Genomic DNA, 25,467 nt, shown 5'->3' on the forward strand with positions numbered 1-25,467 from the left:
GAGTGTTAGTTGGAAGGCCGGTGGGAAAAAGACCTTTAGGGAGGCCGAGACGTAGATGGGAAGATAATATTAAAATGGATTTGAGGGAGGTGGGATATGATGATAGAGAATGGATTAATCTTGCTCAGAATAGGGACCAATGGCGGACTTACGTGAGGGCGGCAATGAAGCTCCGGATTCCTTAAAAGCCAGTAAGTAAGTAAGTAAGTAAGTAAGTAAGTAAGTAAGTAAGTAAGTAAGTAAGTAAGTAAGCAATGAAAAAAGAATGAAGGAATTCTGTACAAGGTTAACACAAGTTGAAGTATCTCAACAAACAGAGACTACTACTATCAGCGTCCACACCTGTGGAGTAACAGTCAGCGCGTCTGGCCGCGAAACCAGGTGGCCCGGGTTCGAATCCCGGTCGGGGCAAGTTACCTGGTTGAGGTTTTTTCCGGGGTTTTCCATCAACCCAATACGAGCAAATGCTGGGTAACTTTCGATGCTGGACTCCGGACTCATTTCACCGGCATTATCACCTTCATTTCATTCAAACGCTAATTAACCTAGATGTTGATACAGCGTCGTAAAATAATCAAATAAAATAATAAAAAAAACTATCAGCTGCGTAACACACTTCATGCCCCCAAACAATATCGTTCAAAACAAGTTCATTTGAATAACAGGATGCCTAATTGCTATAGTGCAGGGGCAAAACAGATTCAATTGGGATTTGAAAGTAAAATGATCCTCCCCCTTCTTTGTTTTAAACTTTTTAGATTTGTTTTAGTTTATTTTTTTGTTTCGTATGGGCGAAATAATTAATTGCGATGCGGGTGATTATTTAATTCGTCAACGTCATCATTTCTTTCTTGCTTGTTAACTTCAAGTCCGCTTCTCTCAACGAACTCGAAATGTCCAACCAACTTCATCTAAGCGTGAACATTGCTACTGCGAGCAGCTTTTTTACGTCTGGGAACTGCAACTGAAGTGGATCACCCTTTGCTTAAATTACGTTGGTAACATGCGATTGTCACCAGCAGAAGCGGCTTGTGTTTCAACTGTAAGTGGCACCGCCTACATGCGCTCCACCCACTCGACAGCAGCGAGTCAATACGTAGCTCGCCTGCCAAGGTGTGCATGCGGAACGGGAGTCTTCTCCCCAGCCACTTGCTCCATTTCTATCAATCACCAGCAACGGGGAGAAACGCGTGGGATGTGTTCTAGGTTCAAATTTCGAAATATTGGTCGCTAATGAATAAGTCCTGCATTCTTCTTCAGTTCCAACGTATTCTATTTCTATATTATCAACCTCGAAATTTCCATTACCTTATACGTCCCACGTTCCAGTGAACTTTCAAAGAACCCGGAGGTTCATTGCCACCCTCACAAGAGTCCGCCATCGGTTCCTATCCTGAGCAAGATTAATACAGGGTGCGTCAGAAAGAACGGATGGATTTCACATGGCAAGAAAATTGTAAAGATTCATCAAATCAAAAATTTATTGTTATCAACATATTCACCAATACATGCAGTTTATTTATGGAAAACAACATTATCCATATGATGTCCTTGGCTTTCAATACAGGCATCGAGGCGTTTTCTGATGTTCGCCATCAATTTCACAGTCATAGCTGGTGCAATTGCCACGATTTCTTCACGAATCGCTGTCTTCAGTTCGTCCAGTGTATGTGATCGATGTTTACAAACTTACGCCTTCAAATGGTCCCAAAGAAAGAAGTCGCAGGGCGCGAGATCTTACCGTAGCCTCGGACAATCTCAGCGCAATAGAATTTCGTCCAGGTGAGTTCTTCTTTAATGTTGAACCTGTGATACGAAATGAAGCCACCCACCGCAAAATTGTATTCCGAGTTGAAATCCTAGCGTGACATCCGATGTCGAAATGAGTCCTGAGTGGCGATCACAGACTCTTCATTTTTCAAAAATGTCTCTACGATGAAAGCACGTTGTACACCAGACCAACACCATGTTCTCAACTGAAACTGCATTCTATGGCTGACCCAACAGTCGTGGTCCCCCTCACTATATCTCTCTCCTCGTTGCGTATCGATAGTTTGAAATCCATCCGTTCTTTCTGACGGAACAGTCCTTAGCATCATATTCCACCTCCCTCAAATTCATTTTAATATTATCCTCCCATCTACGTCTCGGCCTCCTCAAAGGTATTTTTCCCCTCATGTCTTCCAACCAACACTCTATAAGCATTTCTGGATTCACCCATACGGTCCACACCTGTGGAGTAACGGTTAGCGCGTCTGGCCTGACAGTAGCCGGCAATCTGCGCCTGGGTCAGGCGAGTCCATTAAGTTATGCCAAGGGATGTTCAAGTTAGTCTGTTGCCTGCAGTCACAGCGATCGGATGTCACGCATGCAGTATAGCGTTGTGTTTCCAGTGCAGTTAAGCTGTACTGCATTCCTTTACCGACCGCTCGCTCTTATCTCTACTCCGGAACTCTCCCCACTACTCCTATTAACCAGGTGGCCCGGGTTCGACTCGCGGTCGGGCAAGTGACCTGGTTGAGGTTTTCTCCGGGGTTTTCCCTCAATCCCACATGAGCAAATGCTGGGTAACTTTCGATGCTGGACCCCGGACTCATTTCACCGGCATTATCACCTTCATCTCATTCAGACGCTAAATAACCTAAGATGCTGATAAAGCGTCGTAAAATAACATACTAAAATACAAATAAAAAAATTCACCCATATGTGCTACATGCCCTGCCCATCTCAAAAGTCTGGCTTTAATGTTCCTAATTGAAGAGGTGGATTTCATATTGACCTAAGTTCGAATGACAAGTTACGAGAAAAATAAGAAAACTGATAAAATAAATTTGATCCGTTTGAAAAAAAAAACATACCCAGATACTAAGTCAATACTTTGAAGAATATGTTAAATAAACTTACACAGTTATATATTGGATTGAAAAGGATAAATTAAAATCTGAATAAAGCAAGTTAAGATCTTTAAAAAAAGACTTCGGACACTTTGGAATTCATCTCTTCGATTACGTTAGTGAAGAATACAATACGTGCAGTTCTGCGTTGAGTAGCTTTCTCTATTCTCTTGTAGGTTCACCTTCTTAGCACCACATATTTCCCTAAGCACCTTATTCTCGAACATCCTTAACCTTTGTTCCTCTCTGAAAGTGAGAGTAGGCATACAGTTTCGCAACCATACAGAACAACCGGTAGTAATACAACAGTTTTATAAATTCTAACTTTGTTTTTTTTTTTTTTTAAGCAGACTGGATGATGAAAGTTTCTCAACCGAATAATAGCAGGCATTTCCCATAGCTTATTTATTCTGCGTTTAATTCTCTCTCGAATGTCATTATATTTATATTTATTACTGTTGCTCCAAGGTATTTGAATTTTTACACTTTTTCAAAGGACAAATTTCCACTTTTTATATTATCATTTCGTACTATGTTCTGGTCACGAGACATAATCATACACCGGTACTTTGTGTTTTCGGGGTTGACTTCCAAACGTTCTAGCCAACAAATTACGAATATAATGCTAAGACCAATTTTTGAGGGTTGAGATCTTTACAAATCGCAGTATGGCACTCGGAACGTATGAAATCCCAACTAACCTTGTCAGTGTTTTTATTTATTTATTTATTTATTTAAGATAAAAACTGTTTGCTACGAACGTACCTGGTACCATGTCTTCAACCACTTGTCTCCATCTTGGATCATCAGTTTCAGACAAGGTTCCATTACTGAAAGCTATGCCCACAAACATCTAATACCACCTACGAGATTCACGAGGTTTCTTTGACGTATCGACATCCATGTGAATTCCCACGACAAATGGATTTCCGGTTGGAGGACATGAAAACAGCGAAGGGAAGTTATTTAGAATATTTTTGTTTTTGTAGGAAGTCGTTATTATCAATCATTTCTGCTCTGCTTAGCCAGTAGGCTACGAATGACATTATACCAGTATGGCAGGCTTGTTGGAAGAAAGCCGTACTTGTTCGATGCCAGGCGCTCACGTGGGCAAAAACGGGTCTTCTGAATTGACTCGTTCGATAGCAGTCCTACACTGCGAGTGGAATAGTGGGCGGATGCTGAGGGCATCAGGAGTCTTGGGAATTAACTCACTAGCAGAAGACTGCAGGTCACAGAAGAACAGAAACCGCGGCGTAATATGCACAGTAATTACTTCAAAGCGAACTAACGTTTTTGTCAACCTTACTAAGAATTTTACTCACTATTTCCCATATACATATTACTTACAGACCTTATTTAACTTCCTACATATCCTACATATATGGTACTAATTTTTATTGTATTTATCTGATGCATGTAGGCCTACCCTATAAGATAAAACATTGTAATAAATATAAATAGATAATTTTCTTAATTAATAACAGTGTATATCTCCAATAAATGATTCCTTAGCATCGCCACAGATACACTTGATTGTACTTGTCACTATATCTTGTCACTAGAAAGTTATTGAAATTTATATTTTCCCCGCCATTCATAAAATATTTTAATATGATACCTCTTGCACAAAAGGAGTGATCTATAACTGAAACTCGATTAATATATTTCATTATTATTTGCATTTATCCTGGTAATAATGAACAGTTTGACTCGTAGACATTTTGTTTTTTCAGCATTAACTTCCCATGATTTAACGAGAACATTAGAAGAGAACGGCAGTTACGTAGACTTTCAGCTCCCCACTACTACCATTAATGCACAACACAATGTCAATACGGCGATTGCTGTCGTCTGCGATACAACGAAATTTTCTGTTGATTTTCGAGTTTGGCATTTTTTCCGGTTATTATAAGCTTATTTAAGTTGTGTTAACTCTCGCTAGTGGTTTTATATTTTATTTTATCCGTCTTAGTATTTATTTTATTATTGTAAATATTTTTGTTTTATCACTATTATTATTATTATTATTATTATTATTATTATTATTATTATTATTAATGAATTATTTTGTATTACAATCTTTGTATCATTTCTGTCACGATTATTCTATTATTATTATTATTATTATTATTATTACTATTATTTATATCATCAGCATTATTATTTGAACCCTATAAAATTATGTAGACTACTGGACTGTACCCGAGCACGAGCATTATGCTCATTTCGGGTATCTATTCATATGTATTCAATTCAAATGTAAATTGTAAATAAATTTGAAATTTGAATTTGAAATCTGTCTGCCACGAATGGTAGTTCATCGTTATCCGTTTCCACGATGTAATGATCCAACAGTTGTAATCTTTTCACAGTATAAAGGTTTGTTATTAACTCGTACATAGATTGTATCAAATTCTTTTGCGGTGATTATTTAGTTGTAAAAATTAATATTCCTGATCAATGTTGCACAATACCAAGCTCCTCGATCACTTTCTTCTTGATCTATAAAGCGTCATGCATTGAGTCACATTCACTACAACTCGTAAACTACACATGCACATATATTTTAAAGTAAACGTAAAGAAAACTAAAGAAATGAAACTAAATAGTAAAAAGACAGATAAAGTTATAATAAATAATAATAACATCGATACTGTTCAAGAATTTATATATTTCGGTAGTATAATTGACAAGGATGGTGGAGCCTTTGAGGATGTAAAGAACCGAATAAAAAATGCAAATAGTGCATTTGTCCAGTTGTACCCAATATGGAAATCTTATATTATATCTAGATCTACAAAACTTAAAAATTTTAACAATAATGTGAAATCAGTTTTATTATATGGCTGTGAGACATGGAAAACAAGTAAAATTATACACAAATTGCAAACATTTGTTAATAGATGTTTACGAAGAATTTTAAAAATTAGATGGCCAGATATAATTACAAACTCAGAACTATGGAAGATAACAAATCAGAAAGAAATCACAATAGAAATCAAAAGACGAAAGTGGAATTGGATAGGAACCTCCAGGGTAGTAGAACAAGAGGAAGGCCAAAAAATGCATGGAAGAGAACAGTTTTGGAGGAAATTGCTAGGGAGGGGAAAACATGGAGCGAAGTGAAGAAGTTGACTACAAATAGGGTCCGATGGAGGCACTTTGTGAATGCCCTATGCTCCTCGTGAGAAGATACAGGAGTTTGATTTGATTGATATTTTAAAGCGGTATAATCCAGAGAATAAAGAAATTGGTGTAGAGAATTTTATGATGCTGCCATAATCACTTCATCGTCTACAAAAAGCAGTGTTGTCAATGTATTAGATTTATTGTTTGATTTGTTCTTGCCAATTTATTATGACATGGTCAAGGTAAAAATTAAATAAAACAGACGATAAAGGAAAGCCCCATCTAATTCGTTTACTAATTTTGTCACCACAAGCAATTCTAAAATTAGTTTGAATATATAAACTTTGAATTGATCTTACAGATGTTTACAGTGTCCTTTTTCTCTAGTACTTATTTCCCATAGTTTATTTCTTCAAAAACATTTTAAAGCTGCACGTCTTAGGCGTTGCGTGGCCGTAATGATCACCCTCTTGTATTACGAAAGCCTAATTTACACGCACGTAATGTGAGGATGCCTACGCACTCAACCTCTACACACCCCCTCATTGAACTCATCACATGATGGAAATGTGTTGCACCCACAAGGAAGCCCAGCGGCCAGACAAGAGGTCAAACTCCTCTCCGTTTGCTGAATGGGAAAGGTCAACGATCACTGGGCAAGAGAAGGGGTAACCGTCACAGTGCGTGAAGAACACACGATTCGTCTCTCGTGTATCATCTAGAACAGGCCTGCACAAGGTTTGCGCTCTCCGAGCCGGCTCACAGCTCATGAGCGGAATGCAGATATTAGCTGCGCTCTGTATAGGGTGGACTGGAAGAAGGGGTGATCTCGTACAAAATATACACAAAAGAAAGTACTATTACGAGTGCTTATGAAATGAATTCCCGTTCAGTGTTTGCAAAACTATCTTGGACTATTATCAATTAATAAAGAAATATTCATTTTACATACGTAATAGAAATTCTATAGCTACTTAAATGTACAATATAATTTTGTTATATTTTTAATTATCAGTACATCAAAAGGAGGTTTTATGCTGTTGGCAGCTGAAAGGAACAGTAGCCTACTGATCATAATGAAACATCAGTTACAGTTGTTCGATGTCTGCCATTATTAATGTTGATTATAGAAAACAGTTGCTCACAAATATAAATGTTGAGCCAAACATAGCAATCATTTTCACAGCCAGCCTGTGTAGTCATGGATATTATTACTAATGTTTAGTCTCGTAAAACTCAGCCAGGCTAGCAGTATTATTCAAACGATCTTTAGCCCTTAGGTCACATTGAAGATCAATAAGTTCGAGCTGTAAATCGTTAAATCTTACGTTTCGTCTTTTACATTCCTCCATACTGTACTATAGCAGTAGGTAAGCAACGTGAAACAGTTACTGAGAATAGGCCTACACAGTGCACTCCACTAGATAACTGAGTGGTCGTTTCCCCTCTCCTCTACCTATAGCAAGTCTATGTCATTCTGACATATCTTCCTAAACTATAAAACGTCTTTGATCTTCCTCTCCGTTTCGGCGAGCGGTGAACACCGCTCTCCCGCTCTGATCTCGAACTAGGCATATCAGAAGAGATGGACGGTGAGGCAAGAAAGCAATGTGTCTGTCGTGTGTACTTGAATCTAACGACGACTGACAAATGTTCTGACGGGGGCAAATAAAAAAGTTAAACTTTTTTCTTCCACTATGTTAATGTCAAAAGAAGTGCTTATACAAATTTTGGCCACTCGACCGCAATTACGACGGCCGTAAAAAAATAAGTTCGTCAGGGGCCGCTAACAGAAAAAAAAACACAATTTCATGGACAAATTTATTGGAACGGACACAGCAATCGTCGAGTTATTTTTAAACATATTTTCCATCGGAATTGAGACATCTCTCATATCATGGGATCGACAGTGAGAGGTGCAGACGCAGTCAAACGCTGGTTCCGATCTGAGGCGGCTGACTTCTACGACACAAAAGTTGATTCTGTGGTATGACAAATGTCTCAATTCCAGTGGAGGAAATGTTGACAAATACCGCAACCAGTACTGTATCTGTTTCAATAAATATTTCTAAGCAATTGTGCTTTTTTCTATAAACGGCCCCAGGTAAAATCACTTTCTGAACGGCCAATTGCGGTCGAGTGGCCAAAATTTGTATAAGCACTTCTTTTGACATTAACATGATGGAAGAAAAAAAATTAACTTTTTTATCTGCCCCCATCAGAACGTTTGCTTGTGAGTATAATTATTGCAGGTCTCATCCAGAGAAATAATGCATTTCCGCTCAAATTAATTGAAAATTAAAAACAATGTGCATACACTTGCAGTTTTCTTTAAATCAGGTTGAATTTTCACACCCTACTTTAGGAAACTGAAGGGTTCAAAACCATAGTGGGCCAAGCGCCATTTATTAAAACCGTAGTAAACATGGGTTAAAATGAAGTTTTTACCATAATTCAATGGAAACATATAGCAAGTAATATAAAGTATACATGTTAAAACTAAATATGTCAATCTTCATTAAATTATGGTATTCACTTGCTTTCTCCGTTTTTAATAAATGGCGCTTGGCCCACTATGACTCTGAACCCTTCAATTATAATTCTCTCTTTTCATCACCCAACAAAGCATCAAACGGACTCTCGTATCTCGTTACAGAGCAATCTCTCTGTTCATTCGTATTTTTCTTGATAAACCGACCCAAAATCTCTGTATCCCTACATCATACGACTGATTCTTTTTTGACAGATTATCAACCTGTTTTAGTTCTGTTCTAGTCTGCCTAATTAATCTGCGTGCGAGAATAATCTGATTCATCCAAAGATTACTTTCTTCGACATGGGCAGTGATACAATACAGAATTATAACTACAATGCATTAACGGGCAATATATCAAGTTCACTTCACTTTCATGGACTTCAACATGTACTCTCTTCGTGACTCGCGTAATGCAGAACAAGGAAAATAGAAATATTTTCCTTGATGTAGACTACATTTGGTATTCTAATGCGCAGAAAGGAATTCTTACGAATTTCTCATGATAATTCTTCCACAGCTCTGATTCCATTTTTACATAAGGACACTTGGTAGAGTGCCAGATGTTCCATAAGCTTTACCTCACCTCAAAAGAAATCCAGATAAGGCGATCGGAGAGACGCTCGTGAAGTCATGCACAGGGCCGGCCTCTTCCAATCCATCTTAAGGAAAGTGTCGTCAAGAAATTGCGACAACATCCAAGCGTACTCTATTTTGAATATAACCTGTGGATTATATATAACAGGTTAACGATGCTTAAGCATCTTTCATTGCCCAAATTTTTCTTCTCCATTCTGTCCTATCTTCCCAGTTTCCTTCTGCCAATTCCTTACGTTACATAGTTCTATCAATCTCCTCCATTCATATAGTCCATGGCTTTCCCATCTTCCCCCTGCCTTCAGGGATCCATTCCAACATGTCTTGGCAGTCTATCCTCCTCCATCTTCCGAAAATGGACGTACCAGGTTAAATGTTTATTAGGAATATAGTCAAATAAATCATTTTGATATTCCATTGTTCTCCTTATTTCTTCACTTCATACACTATTCAATTCTGAACATCGAGCAGATCTGAGAAAATCCATTTCTGTGAATTCTAATTTAGATTTAAATTTTGAATGTTATACCACACTTCTGCTCCATATGTTGTCACACTCCAATCTAAATAGTTTGTACATGTTTATTTTTGCTGTTTTAAAGATTTGTTTGCCCCATGGGATTCCGTTTAATCTTTCTATCATTGATCTTCCTTTTACAATTCTTGCTCTAATTTCAGTTTCGATCCGACCATCATTAGTAATTTTAGTTCCTTAATATTTGAATCCATCACATCCTTTAATCAAATCTATTTTTCCATTTTCTTTCAAAAATAAATCATTTCCTTGTTCAGTTCCAATTGCCATAGTTTTCTCCATATTTATCGTTAGTCTCCAGTTACTCTATTCTTCTTTCAGTAAAGAAATCCCATTTAATAAGAATCTCTAAAACTCTCTAGCTCCCGTTACTCAACACTCAATCTTCTGAGAATTTATCTGAAGTTCGTTTTCCCCCGAAAAAACACCGTAACTCCTAGCATTAAATAAAATAAAAAGAATTACAAACTCTTTTAAACTCTGCTTCAGTAGACTGGTGTGTACTTGCAATCTGAATGTACGTAGGAAACAAACATTTACGATTTTCCACATTATTCTAGGGAGTATGTTACTTACCCTAGGATTGTAAGCTCTCCATATTTTGTGATCTGCTTAGGTTTATCTGCTGGACTTGACTCCTCATGTTCTTCCAATAGGGGTGATTCGGTGCCATCCGATCTGCAGAAAAAAACAGAAAAGAAAATTAGTACGTCAAAATCATAACCATTACAAGCAAAAATAACGTGAGCAATACTACAGAGATGAGATGAGATTTCTGAGACTAATTGCTGGAATTATTTTCAGAAATGAAATATATAGTATGTTGGTAAAATAAAATATGTATTGTGCAAATCAAGCTTTCAGGTATAACTCCCTGTAAAGTTGATTTGAATAATTTCGAGGAAAAATTGTCCCGGGATCAGTGTCTGGTAGAGTTCCCGGGTAGCTCAATTGGTAGAGCGTTGGTACGTTAAACCAAAGGTCCCGGGTTCGATACCTGGCCCCGAAACAATTTTTCCTCGAAATTATTCAAATCAACTTTACAGGGAGTTATACCTGAAAGCTTGATTTGCATAATACACGTCACTGTTCGTTAACAGAAAACCACAATTTAAGTCACACAGAGTTAGTGTGCACTCAACGTTGGTTGCTTGACGGTTGTCAGCCCACTTTGAGATCTGTGGATGTAGAAGGAAAAATTGGATCGGTGTCTGGTAGAGTTCCCGGGTAGCTCAGTTGGTAGAGCGTTGGTACGTTAAACCAAAGGTCCCGGGTTCGATACTTGGTCCCGGAACAATTTTTTCCTCGAAATTATTCAAAATATGTATTGCTTATTTCTTAATAGATTGTAAGAGACGAGGCAAAAAATTAATGTAATGAAAATATCTTAATACTGAACGTCAAAATTGGCCAGCAAAATGAGTTAGAAACCTGAAGGACAACGATGCGTGTACGCAAAGATGATTTTTCCAAATGCCATTATGAATCGAAAAGGCGGACTGATGCTGCTACTGATATTTTTCTGTTCTACCGAATATTCATCTAACAAATTAAGCTTCGCGTCATCCATTCATTTATATCTTCAATATTACCGCGATTGGAGGCCTTGTAATCGATACAATTTTCATGACATTCCTTATTTCTATCTTGGTCCATATGGAGATTCATTTAGAATTCTCTGGCCAGAATCTGGTCATGCGGACAGAGGCGATACGGCCAAAGTGGGCGATGCTCCATTTAAAATAATGCAAACAAAAATCCGAACGCGACGAACGAATCCGTTCCAGTGAGTGGGCGCCTACCTTTAGACTTCGGAAGCCCAGAGCGATTTTCTAAGTACTAAAACGCGTAATTCTTCAAATTATGGTAGTGGCTGTACGATCAATGTGACGGCTCTTTCGAAGGTGGAGAATAGAAAGTTCCAAGAAAATCTTTCCACCCTATTACTACGTTTTGTTTATGCTACTATGGTATAGATTCTGCGAAACGAGAATACGCTTGCAATGTATCTTAACTCGTCTTTGTTCTCTACTAGTTACAGCTTTTATCCAGTCAGAATTTTAACCCGGGTCTGAAACACTGACTGACGTGGTATCAGCCGTTCAAACTAACGGTGAGTCTACATCCGAATTTAATGAAGGAGTATGGTTGCTGGTCACACTACCAGGTGTACGTGATACAAGCAAAATTACCAGCAAAACGCTTCAAGCTATATGATGGAAGATTACAACTACGCAATAGAATTCTCGAGAAGCAGATGTAATATTCAGTAATAACCAAATAAGGAAGTCACGTAAAGAAGAATGTTACTTTGCCTGGAATCTAAAGCCACAAATGTTTCGTCATATCGTATTTACAACTATCTAGATACTATCTCAGTCTTAAGATTATTATACTACGGTGTAATTCCTACACAAGTGAACAAAGACCCAAAGTAAAGAAATAAAAAGAAACACGATATAAACAAGATCACAGTTCGTGAGAGTTCAGTTCTGAGAAGACAAGGAAGCAGGATATACTGCAATGACGCGAAAAGAGTCTGCATGATTAGTTATGCAACCCTGACATTGAAATAAGACCAGATACGCATACAATATACATAGAATATGCTACTTCCTCATACGTATGTGCAATGTAAAGGTCGAGATGCTGCCACGCGCCGTTGAATGCTCGAAAAAAAAATGTACACAAACAAGTTGAGGTAATGATGTGCAATAATTCCACATATGGCTTTCCCCATAATTCTTCATAGAATTGCACGTCGATGACTAATAAGTGATACCTTGTACCTGTGAATTTGCAGGTGAATCAGAAAACTGTCTTATAAAAAAATTACACTCAAAATAGATAAACTTTTTATTTATGTTTCTGCTTTGCAAGATCTTCTATTCGAGGGCAAAATATTACTTAACTGTCCAATTTTTTTAAGTTTTTTTTTACGGTGATGGGTTGTTAGCCCTTCGCCCAACCCCCAAGCTGGAGGACCACCCCTCATCGGCTGTCCGCGACTGCTTATTCAATATATTCACAGCTACCCTCCATATCTGGAGGCTGTCTCCTCGATCCGCAACTTGAGGACGCGCCATGCCGTGGTGATAGGGACCCACAATACATGGAATAATAACGTAGCTATTCTAAATTATAATGTTGTTAAACTAAATGGCCCTTTTGTAGATACGAGTTATCACTTCTTAGCCATCGACGTGCAAGGTACTCATATCAGCGGTATGCAAATCCATTCCAGTTCTATGACCTCTTAATATCTAAAGCCGTCTGGGAAGAAAAATTCACTGAAATCAATGTTAATGTTATGACATGAAGCAAGTTCCTAAATTCAATATTTTGATTTGATATCTTTCATTTCTACTTCACAAGGACTTCTAGAATTGAAGGGTATGGAGAAAAATAACGGCAACCCAAATCATTAGATTTTTAAAGCTAAGTATATAAGTACAACGGTAAACCTGCAACAGGCAAAATGAAGTTAAGAATTGAAGAGTATGATTCTGCTATCATCTGTTCTCACTGAATTCTTAATTTTTTTTAGCTTGCTGTAGCCCTATTTTTACCGTTGTATTTCTACACTTAGCTTAAAAAAAGGGAGGGTTAGCGTTAGTTTACCCCATCCCTTCAATTATGCAACCATCTGCATGTTTGGAGCTTTTATGATAGCTATTGAATCGATATTAAGCATTTAAACGAACATCAACAGAGTTGAGATTTCTCACAAAACATAGATGCGCTCTAACGAAAACATAAAATAAATGAAATTCAATAAGAATCTAAAACGACACTCACTTAGGGCGACCTAATTTTGGTCTGAAGCACCGGAGCCAAAAAAAAATTGGATCACTGTGCGCACCTTTAGAAGATAGTTTGCACCAACATCCATTCTATACTGCAGCAGAATGTGAAGGTGAGCCTACACATGGGACCGTTTATGACACTCAAGATTTAAAGAATACTTCTTAAGCATACGGTACCTATTCTCAGATATAAATAATTAGGAGATAAAAAAGTACAAACGACATTTTGGAAAACAGATGTCCACAGATACAAAATAACGATTGCATAATACGGTATCAAATGTTTCTCTGAAATATGCGAAGTAGAAGTGAAAGCTGGATCCTGTATTCCAAATATAAATCCAAACTACAAACAGTCCAAATTGGATTTTTACATCTGCATTTAGGTTTAAGCAGACTCGATAACAAAGACATTGGAGAGAAATTAAATTGTCAAATATAGCAGAAAATACGAGTATTCAAACGTATCAAAGAAACTGATTAGATCTGCAAAGAATGAAATCAATACGTTTACCAAAGAAGGCATTCCAATATCAAAGTAAAGGACGCAGAGATACGGGAAGACCTAAACAACGCTGGCCACATCAAAAGCATCCTGATATATAGTAAGAGGCTCAACTTTAGCTACTGAATCTAAATGGTGCGTGATGACTCTTAAACAACAGTAATGATTCAGTACTGTCACCATATTTGTACCCCATCTGTTAAATATTAAGAGCCAGTTCGTGGTCGTTGAATGAGGAATTAGCACGTGTCCATCCGTGACTGCTTCTTCATGCCTAGCCTTCGTATTTTCATATGAACATCCTTCAGTTCTCGAAGTCCAGCACTACTTATATGGAAGACAATGTAAAGCTCTGGTCCAGTGGGAGCAGTTTGAACTCCTTTCTTGGCCAGAGCATCATCCTCTTCGCGACCCCAGGATCCCACACAAATTGTACTTTATTTAATCTCAGATACGAATGTTACAGTAATGAAGAAATATATATTACTAAACAATTTGGAGTACCCACCGACAGCAAAGTCCTCTCAAACATGTGACAATGGTATTTTTCTGTCACAATGGATGTCGCATTTGTGAAGGACAAGACCAATAATTAAAACTCATAATTCATAGAATGTGACGACGACCCTAATTTAGAAGTGTGTTGGAGGGAAACTTCGTAATAGGCCTACATAGAATTCATACTCTTGTCTAATGAAGTCACGAAAATGTTTGTACGACTTACGATAGGATGATTCGAACAGTAATAACGTACATATATGGCGTTCAGAAGCCAAAGTATTTGCAACTTGTGTGATTGAGTCACGTGATGTGCCTATCACTTCTCATTTACATGGAAATTCTACAAATCCAAACGAAAAATCAGAAATTAAACACATTAGATTAGTGTGACATATACGAGTACAGACACACAAAAATCACCCACAACACATCCTCCTGAAGATCGCTGGCACGAAGCCGAAACCAGTCAAATAGGTCATTTACTATTTAATTTTTATTTTAACACACGAAATTGGTGTCCACACCTGTGGAGTAACGGTCAGCGCGTCTGGCCGCGAAACCAGGTGGCCCGGGTTCGATTCCCAGTCGGGGCAAGTTACTTAGTTGAGGTTTTTCCGAGGTTTTCCCTCAACCCAATATGAGCAAATGCTGGGTAACTTTCGGTGCTGGACCCCGGACTCATTTCACCGGCATTATCACCTTCATCTCATTCAGACGCTAAATAACCTGAGATGTTGATAAAGCGTCGTAAAACAAACTACTAAAAAAAAAAAAAAAAAAAAAAATTGGTTATTAATTATTATAACTATATACCTAACATTCTCTACATCAGTTTGGCATAAACGTTATAAATTTATGTTCCGTAAGCCATTAGTTCGTCTACGAACGCATAGATTGGTTCCACGTGTACACTTTCTCAAATAAATAAATATATATATATATATATATATATATATATATATATATATATAGGGTGATTCAGGATGAAGAATAAATATTTTAGGGGGTGACAGTATGAACTTTTCTGAGTATTAAAAGTTCATATAAACATGTGTCCAATTTTCAATGCGTGTGCAAATACAGTTGCTTGAATGTTACGCATAACAAGCCTTACAAATGACAAGAAGGAAAGATAAATGACTTGATTAATTTTATTGCTTATTTACACGTTATCAATACATTTCAACAGTTCAATGCACTTTCCCGCTCTGTTAACAACAGTAAATCTGACGCCTCCTGTTATTTTATGAAGGCAGCACTATTATAATGCGAGCGATCAATTCGTTCATTGTGTTAATTTTGTTGTGGTCAATGCATGTAACCGTCGCGGTCGGGGAATGTGAGATTTAGACGATGTGTCACTTCATAGCTAAAATGTACAGGGGCTTCGCCGTGCTGGAAGAATATGCTCATCCTTGTGGCCAAGGGAGTCACAAATAGCTGTTTCTATGAATCCATTATGAACAATGCTGCACTCACATGATTTCAGAAAAACGACACGTACTGTTATTTGTATGTAGTCGAAGTACGTACACTAGTCGCCTGGAATCTGAAAGCATAGCGGCCATTAGCTTCGTCTGTGAAACAGAGAATGAGCATGCGCGAGCATATACTTATAGTCAGTGTTGTCAACTGGACGGAAATTCCGTCAAAAATGACGGAATTTCAATGCAGTGGACGTGAAAATAATGGCTTTGACGGGTGATGGATTTTCTGGCAGAAATTACGATTTAGATCGTCTTTTGACTTTTTAGCTGCTGTCATTTTTAATTGTTTAATTTTTGGAGGAGCGTAGACCAACGAAGCACATCAAAAGCAGAAGTAGAGGCAGGTGATGTGTATGAATTACTATTAATTTAATCAAGATTAGTGAGGAAGTTGCGTTAATATTTGCTTTTACTTGTATATACTGTAGATTTATTGAGTGGGTCTTGGTCTTATTTTATTTTATTTTGACGGATTCTGACGGATTTCCAGGTGTTAGACTGACGGGAATACAATTTGTGTTGGCAACACTGCTTCTAGTACGCTTATACCCACCGCGTGACGTCACTCAAGCTTGCATATCCCAGGCGGGAAGTGTAGTAATTTGTTGTTCCTTCATAACACAGTATAACCCCGATTATCCGTCATCCTATTAACCGATCAGCGGATTATCCGACTATCTTTGTCTCTCTTTTCTTTCTTTGGTGCGGAAAAAAGTATATAGTGCTATACCATATATTAGTACCTATTCTTTTCTGGAATATGTTATTATAAGCCTTTATCCTTATATATTACTACTGCCGGCAATAGAAACAGTTACCGGTAGGCCTACTTCAAGGCATTTTTCTCAAAATTGTAAAATAGTCACTACCTGCTTTCAAAGAAATGGTTCCAAGAACGTCCGCAAAATGTAGAGGAAACCAGTGTAGCATTCAGTCCTTGTTCTTCTGTTCGAGTGCCCGTACTTCATAATTTCTATACAAAATATCTGCCTTATCGAAATAAAAGTACAAATAATTGATCGGTTTGGGAAAAGAGAAACCGCGGCTCAACTCGCATTAGAATACGATATTATCGTTACAAATGTGCACTATTTAATTAAAAACAAGGATAAAGTGTATGAAGTCTGTAAATCTGCAACAGGAAACCTCTACTATTCTTATTCTTTCGCAAAGAATCAACGCAAGGAATTTACTTGACCCTTATAAAAATCATTGTTGACAACCGGGATTAATTTAGTGAACTTCTGATTCACAATCTAGACCACGGAAGAAATTATGAAACTGTGTTATGCACTTATTTTATGAAAATATTTTATCGTACGGATTATCCGATTTTTTTTTGGTTAACCGTCCAGTCAACCCCCTTGATTACCACGGATAATAGAGGTTCTACTGCATTTCTAAGACTTGTTATGCGTAACATTCAAACAGCTATAGCTCCACACCCACTGGAAATTTGACATACTATGTTTATATGAACTTCTTATTCAGATAGTCCACACTACAACATCCTGAACCATCCTGTATATAAGTAAAGGCAATTTCAAACTCTTTTACGAATAGGCCTACTATGAAGTGTCATACGTTTCTTTTTTACTTCCGTCAGAAGTTCTTTACCTCGCGTACCATCCATCAGTCACACAATATGTACTGACTCATGCAAGTGATTTACTGTTAATGTCGGGAACTCAACATTTATGTGAAACAGCGAACAACCGGCTATCGAAGATTACCTTAACTTCAGCGGTCACATGCTCGCCGCGTGTCTGACCACAAGAGACCTAGACAGAAATGTTTGGGTGAGCTCGGACCCTGAGGGACAGACCAAACCGGATAGACTGGTCGCCAAAATTTGACTTCGTTTCAACGAGATGATTACATTAATAATAATGAAATAATTTGTACCAAACATTAGAAGTACTTTCTTGTAGTCTTGTTAAAGGTAGTCCAAATTTGATGAAGCACTGTTCATCACCCTTTGGCCTTCACATAAATGCACCGTGTCTCGTAGTAATGAATTTATTTTATTAGGTTATTTTACGACGCTGTATCAACATCTCAGGTTATTTAGCGTCTGAATGAAATGAAGGTGATAATGTTGGTGAAATGAGTCCGGGGTCCAGCACCGAAAGTTACCTAGCATTTGCTCGTATTGGGTTGAGGGAAAACCCCGGAAAAAAACTTCAACCAGGTAACTTGCCCCGACTGGGAATCGAACCCGGGCCACCTGGTTTCGCGACCAGACGCGTTGATCGTTACTCCACAGGTGTGGACTAGTAATGAATAACAACGGTGCTATATGCACAAGTGACTGATTACAACATCACCGAACTCTCGACCGAAGGGACTCTTCACGCTTCAATGCACACACAAAACATCAATCTCAAATGTATTACAACGGGAAATTAAAATAAGAATTTCGGTAAACTTACTTCCAATATTTCAACTAACTCTAAATTGGAAACGCGAGAAAAACTCAAAATAGTCAATGTTGTTTATGATAACTTGACTAACGAGACAATAAAAGAACAAAGGCAATGCTGGGGGGTGGGGGAAGAGCCATGCAGATCACACATAGGTACTTTTTCATACACATAGACTATCTTTCTCGCGTTTCACAACTCGGATATGCAGGAATTAATTTTAATTTACTCTTGATAGAAGACATAACGTAACTTTCATTACACGAACACTTAATATACACTAACCCTAGTACAAGATAGAACTCTTCACAGATACACAACATGCATAACGTGGCCCGCCGAAGTGGTGTGCAATTTGAAAATGAGTCACAGTCCTGCCATCTATCCGCAGTATGTGGAATACGAATCACGTAAAGTGAAGTGGGTAGGCATTAGACACACACACACACACACACACACACACATTCTTTGTCTTGAACGTTATAAAAAATTCGTTTTGGTGTACAAAATCGATTATTCTTTCTTCTTCAATACATGAAAATTTTCGTTTTCCACTCAAATTGTTGAAAAAATAAACACACGCACAACTTTATAGAAATTAATATCTCTGCACGAGACCAATCTCACCGAAAATGAGTGATAAATTGAAAAAGTATAGATTCAGGTGTCAGTTACATTCAAATTACCTTAGTTCACTCAAGTTCTGGTCTAGAGGAAAGCACTCTCATAAGAAGCAATGAGCTCGTTCATGGTCACGTGACCCTCGGCTTAAAATTGTTCAGTTCAGGTTTAAATTCAGTTAAGTTCTACGTTCAGAAGAGAGGAAAGCGAGGTTTTAGGCAGAGAATTTTTTTCAGTGGAAATATATTTGCAGAATAATTCTGTAAAAAGGATTAAAAACTGCACTGAAGGTTCGCCGTAAATATGTAGAACCTCTCACTCAAAAATTATAGTAGGATCTCTCTGCAGATTTTCATGGCAAGTGACATTTTAATATCTAGGCTTCCGATTGCAACAAGAGTTTCAAAGGCAGGATCACTGAGACCTTAGCTATGATTGGAAACAATTAAACTTCAAAACAGTAATCAGAAATACTTCCTTTGAAACTTAATTACATAAGGTGATAATAAGGCATAAAGAAGTCCTCGTAACAACGTCCACTCTAGAAAGAATTCAAGGAACAATAATTACTTCTCATTCTACCCTAAGAATTTTATTATTATGCCAATAGGACAAACTACTAGTTTTGAGAAAATGTTCTCTTTACTTTTTATTGCAGCATTCCACTCTTCATCCGACATAAAACACGGAGAAAATCTGTTTAAGTAGCTTCATCGACCATAAAGCCACCTTGACATTGTGAATTGAAACCAACATGCAGAAACGCGTTAAAATGAAAGTAAAATGTGTTCTAAGTAAGCGAAACTAAAGTACACAATTTGTAACTAAGCAAAGAAATGCCCTGCATTGTGTCCAACGGTTAATAAAAACCACTGAAAGTGGTAAATACATACACCTACATCTGGCTGTGTCCCCATTTGATTTCAAATATCTGGGTTAAGGGTGAAACTAAGTACAGTTACCGTACAGTTACAGACGTGAGCTGAGCAAGTGAAGAAAGTATTTCTAACCAGTCACTCACGGCGAGAAGACCGACTACAACGAGGTCACAAGTAACGGTGTTACTTTTATCTGAACGAGGGTACTCCATTCAATTACAACACACTTTCATCAATGCATTTGTAAAGAACCTATACATCGTTTCAGGTATTCACGTGTTTTTTTTTTTTTTCCAAAATTATCGTATTGCTTCAAATCACGCTACCATCCCTCCAAAGCGGTTGATTGAGTAGAAGCAAACACCATTACAAATGGTCTATGAATGTGGAATATGTGGCTCTATTCAGAGGACTCCGAAAAATAAAACAAGGGAGCCAGAATAAAATTCTGTAAAAACAATGGCTACAATAGAATTCACACAAGATCATGATACATAAATGATTTCAAAATAAGATCAAAAGCTAATGGACTGAAATGGATTTTCATAGAGTAAAAGGTTGCAGCAAACGAGATTATACTAGAAATGAAAATATAGGACTGAACTCAATAACAGCACTCAATGATACGCTTTTTAGAGCACAGAAATAATTAGATTCAATACATTGAATGGATGCCCAAGATAATGCCTACGGAGTTAATATTGAGATAGGTACGAAATCAAAGGGAAAATAGATATACGGACTCATGAATAGACGAAATCAATAATAATAATAATAATAATAATAATAATAATAATAATAATAATGACAGTAGTAGTAGCAGCAGTAGCAATAAGAAATCTTACGGAGCTATTAAAGTATAAACATGGAGGAACAAAAAGAGTTAGACTAATTTCTGACTGTGTCCGAAAGGTCGATATAAGTGTGAGACAGATTTCAGTACGTTATTTAAAGAAATGTCTGTATATTTCCTACCAGGGATGATCTCGTGAGCTTCCCACAGTAGGGGAGTAGTGGGTACAGTGAGACACAAAATATTAAGACATATGTATGCAAGTGATAATTCAAGTATTTTTAAAATCAAGTGCAATAGAAATAGACATTAAAACATGGAGTATAATAATACATAAACAAAAATTTTAATAGATAAAGGACATAATATACAATACGTGTTTGTCAAAAAAAAATGCAAATGTCTCACTGTTCCCATTCAGGAGGGTACAGTGAGACACCACAGTGTCTATTAACGGACATTGAAATGATTTACATTTATTTCAAAAGAAATGAAAGCTTCCTGACTCTTTATCTTGCCAAGTTCTGTAGGCTTATTTAGAATCATTTTTATGTCTGACTTCGAAACCATTGAAACATCTGAAACATTTGGAAAAGTGAATTTTCCATGACATTTCAAACTTTTGCGAAAACATGAAATGAATTTTTGGTGACAAAGCTTATAATTATAAGAATTTAATGTAATTCTTTATTATTTTTTAACATTTTCTTAAATTTTGTGAATAATTTTTTATTTATGAAACCATTAAAACGTAATGTATCCATTATTTTAACCTACAGTTCCTAAATTGGTTACTAGTATGTTCTTTTTTAATGTTATTTATTGGTAAATGTAATATAATTACAGTTTGTTTTTGCAAATCATTGGTACATGGGAACAGTGAGATGTCTCAGTGTACCTTTCAATGGCATGTCTCACTGTTCCCTTTACGCATAGTTCATTTAAAAATGACGCCATCACTTCAAAATTAAAACAAGAAAGACGAAACTTTGCCAAACATAATCTCAAATACCAAAGTATTAGGTAACAAAACATTCATATTTATATCTCATTTGTATATCCAATATAACCTTCATTAAACACAAGCCAAAATTTTACTTCTAGAGCGAAAAATTACGAATTATTTTTTCATCACTCACCTTTATAACTAGAATCAAATCGAGTATGAAAATACTGTTACTTCACTCATGCAACATACAACTCCACTGTTACCAACATCTCAACATCAAAATTTACCATCTAATAAAATATGTCTCACTGTTCTCCATGTCTTACTGTACCCACTTCTCCCCTATCTGATAGTATGGTGTACATTTGTAAAAAGGCTATCAGAGTTAAAGTGATCCAGAGATCTCACATTCAGAGACAGGCTATTTTAAGTTTATCAAGTTTCCGGCATGAGCCTTCCGGTTTCATTTCTCATCCTACGTAAGTCATGCCAACAATTTTTACCTTCCTCGATGGGGCATGAACTCACCAATATAGATAGTAACCAGTTGACCGCCAACAACTTTCCGTGGAAAGTAATAGAAATAAATTTAGTGAAATGTGCATCTTTCAAATTCGTGTCTACATGTAACTGTTCCGAGTAACCTTCAATAACACAAAATTACATGGAATGTAATACGTTGAAATACTCTTAACATATCTATATCGAAACAAAAAGTAAACACAGGTTTTCTGCTTTCGTGAAGAGCCAATAAGAAGCGCTGGTATAGCCTTGCATAAATTTATTATACACGTAATAATATTTCCGCATTGAAAGTTACGATGGAGTTCGACACCGCAAAGGTCGCCGAGATGTAACCATAGTCGCAAGAAGTAAATTGTGTAATGTGTGCCATTCCGCGTCGGATGGTTTGTACACGTTCCTAGATTCCAAATCTTTAGGGTTCATAAAACATTTTTAATGTGTATGTGACGCGACTTTCACATCATAGAAAACATAGTAATACCTCAATAGAACCCAACCCAAAGATTTCTCTGCATAACGAAAATGTCAGCATTAACACTGCAAATATACAATCAAGACTCGAGGCCCGAACAGCGGAAATATTGAACTAAATGTGCGTTTCTCAACACTATTATTGAGCAAAATGTAGCAAAGCTCGTTATTTTTTTCCCCTCCTCTGTTTTTACTTTATTCCTTCTTTCCGCTTCATTATTTTCTTCCTCTTCAATTTTCTTCCTTTTATATCACTTCCTTTTCTCCTATTCGTTCTGTCTATTTTACCCTATTTTTCTTTTTCCATCTTTTTATTTATTATTATTTTTTCTTATGCTCTATCCTATTTATCGTTTTCGGCTCTCCAGCTTGTCGCACTGAAAAGATTTCAGTCAGGTTCCTATGCTTTTCACTACAGGAACACAAATCGGGATTCTTGTGTCAGGGGGTAGAGATTGCACCACATACAACAGCACCGAACATCATACTTTCAATGAACAAATATCCATTCCCTAGCATAGAATATAGGAAAGCATTAGACGCAGAATCTTTGAAGAAAAATAAATTTGCTCTGACAATCGGTAAGAACTATAAACCATAGCTATACCGCCGAATAGCAACGAAGTCCTACCATTCACAGAGGTTCCAACCTTTCGAATGGGTTACCAGTAGGCCTAATCCTATAGTGCGCATATGATCCCTTCTGGCAAAATCAGATATGAAGCATATTATATTTAATTACTTATTACCTGTCACTTCTTTTGTGAAATAAAATTATTTCTGGTTCATTTAGTATCTTGCATATAGAGTGTTAGTTGGGAGGCCAGAGGGAAAAAGACCTTTAGGGAGGCCGAGACGTAGATGGGAGGATAATATTAAAATGGATTTGAGGGAGGTGGGGTATGATGATAGAGACTGGATTAATCTTGCACAGGATAGGGACCGATGGCGGCCTTATGCGAGGGCGGCAATGAACCTTCGGGTTCCTTAAAAGTAATTTGTAAGTAAGTAACATTTAGTGTCTAGCAGCTGGCTGTTTTTTTCTTTTTCGCAAATTTCTCCTTGAAGCACAAATTAAATCTCCTTGATTCCAGTATTGTGTTTAATCTAGGCCTGAATTCTGGCTGATCTTTTCTCGTAACACTGAAAACTCTATCCGTAGCAGAGTTAATGTGAGGCACACTAAGGACTGCAAACACACCTTCAATATTTCATACTCACTTTCGTTTCTGAAATATACAATTTTGGCCCTATTTGCATCTATTCCAGATCTAATGTATTCAGAAAAATTGTCGCACTGCTAAGCTGCAAATTTCTCTTCAAGTCCGTCACGTTCACCTTTATTACTCAAATTTGGAAATCTTTCAATAAAAAATTCGAGAGATGGATATGAAACATTTTTTGTGTGTACAAAACTTCTGAATGCTTAAGAAATTCAGTCTTAATAATTGGAAATTTATTTACACATTTTTTCCTCTTTCGAAAGAAAAATATAATGCCGTAACAGTTTATGGATATCTGCAAAAATTACGGAAAATCAGTAACAGCTGGCACTTCTAACTGGTCTCCTCCGCCATTTACAAGAGGAACACAAACTGGAACTCTTGTGTCATGGTGTCAACATTACAAGATCTGTCTATTTACGGAAACACAGAATGCCACACTTACAATGGACAAATACCCACACCTTCAGCTACTGTAGATATAGGAAAACTTTAGTAGCAAAATCTTTAAAGAACAAAAATAAATCTGTTCTGACCATCGATAAAAACTAGTAACTAATAATTTCGGAATTTTGCTTGATATGACGAGAAAATATATTGCATGCCCTTCTGTGTTGGGCAAAGAATTGAGGGACAAACCGTGCAGGAAAGGAAGAACTTAAGCTAGACGGCAAAAATAATGACTGCTATGAAAACAAAAAAACTATATTAATATATAAAAGGAAGTTAATATTACAGGGGAGGAGGAAAAAGAAACAAAATGAGGAAGTCTGAAGAGAGGGAAGCGGATAAAATGAAAAAAAGAAGGGGAAAAGTAAGAGGAAAATATGAAGGAAAAGACATGAAAAACAAAAGAGATGGGATAAATAAGGAATTAATAAAAACTGACATCAATGTGTTTAGAAGAAAAACTGAAATAACTAAATCACAAACAATAAGAAGTAATGAAAATGGAAGAAGGTCCAGGGATGACGAAACAGAACACAACGGGACTCCAATCACTATTCCTCTATTTATCATTAAGTGTTAATAATATATCTGAATTACAGTTAAAAACTCCAGAAGTAAACGAATTAGACTACTTGACAATGACAAAACTCGAGGAAGTGTTGCTTTCATTTGAAAATAAAAAGAGTCCAGGTACAGATAGAATTAATATAGAACTATTAAAATATGCTTCCACTGAATTTAAATCTAGATTCCTAAATCTACTAAATATATGTTGGATAACGTGTGAGATACCAAGATAGTGGAAAGAAGCTCAAGTATGTTCTATTTTTAAAAAAGGTGATAGGACTGATTGTAACAACTATCGAGGCACAAGTCTTCTTAATATACCTTGTAAAATATATTCTAAAATAATAGCAAGAAGATTGGGAGTAATTTCTGAAACATTAAATGAGGATCAACATGGCTTTAGAAAAGGAAGATCGTGCTCAGACTGTGTTTTCATTTTGAAACAAGTAATAGAGAAACACAGATAGTTCAATTTGCCAACTCATATTCTATTTGTCGATTATATAAAGTCTTTTGACAAAGTTCTGAGACAAAAAAATTATGGGAAATAATGCATGACAAAGGGCATCCCAGACAT

General features: G+C 36.9%; 1 protein-coding gene across 4 annotated transcripts in view; it reads right to left on the reverse strand.

The window, feature by feature from the left end:
- The window catches only part of Pli (E3 ubiquitin-protein ligase pellino), a 513,023-nt gene that overhangs the window by 245,017 nt on the left and 242,539 nt on the right, over nt 1–25,467 (reverse strand). For all 4 annotated transcript variants that reach the window (XM_069825471.1, XM_069825470.1, XM_069825469.1 and 1 more), the window contains exon 2: nt 10,268–10,369. In XM_069825471.1, coding sequence (XP_069681572.1) covers nt 10,268–10,369 — 102 coding nt within the window. The remainder of the gene's footprint in view (nt 1–10,267; nt 10,370–25,467) is intronic.

This window comes from Periplaneta americana, chromosome 5, assembly GCF_040183065.1.
Source record: "Periplaneta americana isolate PAMFEO1 chromosome 5, P.americana_PAMFEO1_priV1, whole genome shotgun sequence".
NCBI classification, from domain to species: Eukaryota; Metazoa; Arthropoda; class Insecta; order Blattodea; family Blattidae; genus Periplaneta; species Periplaneta americana.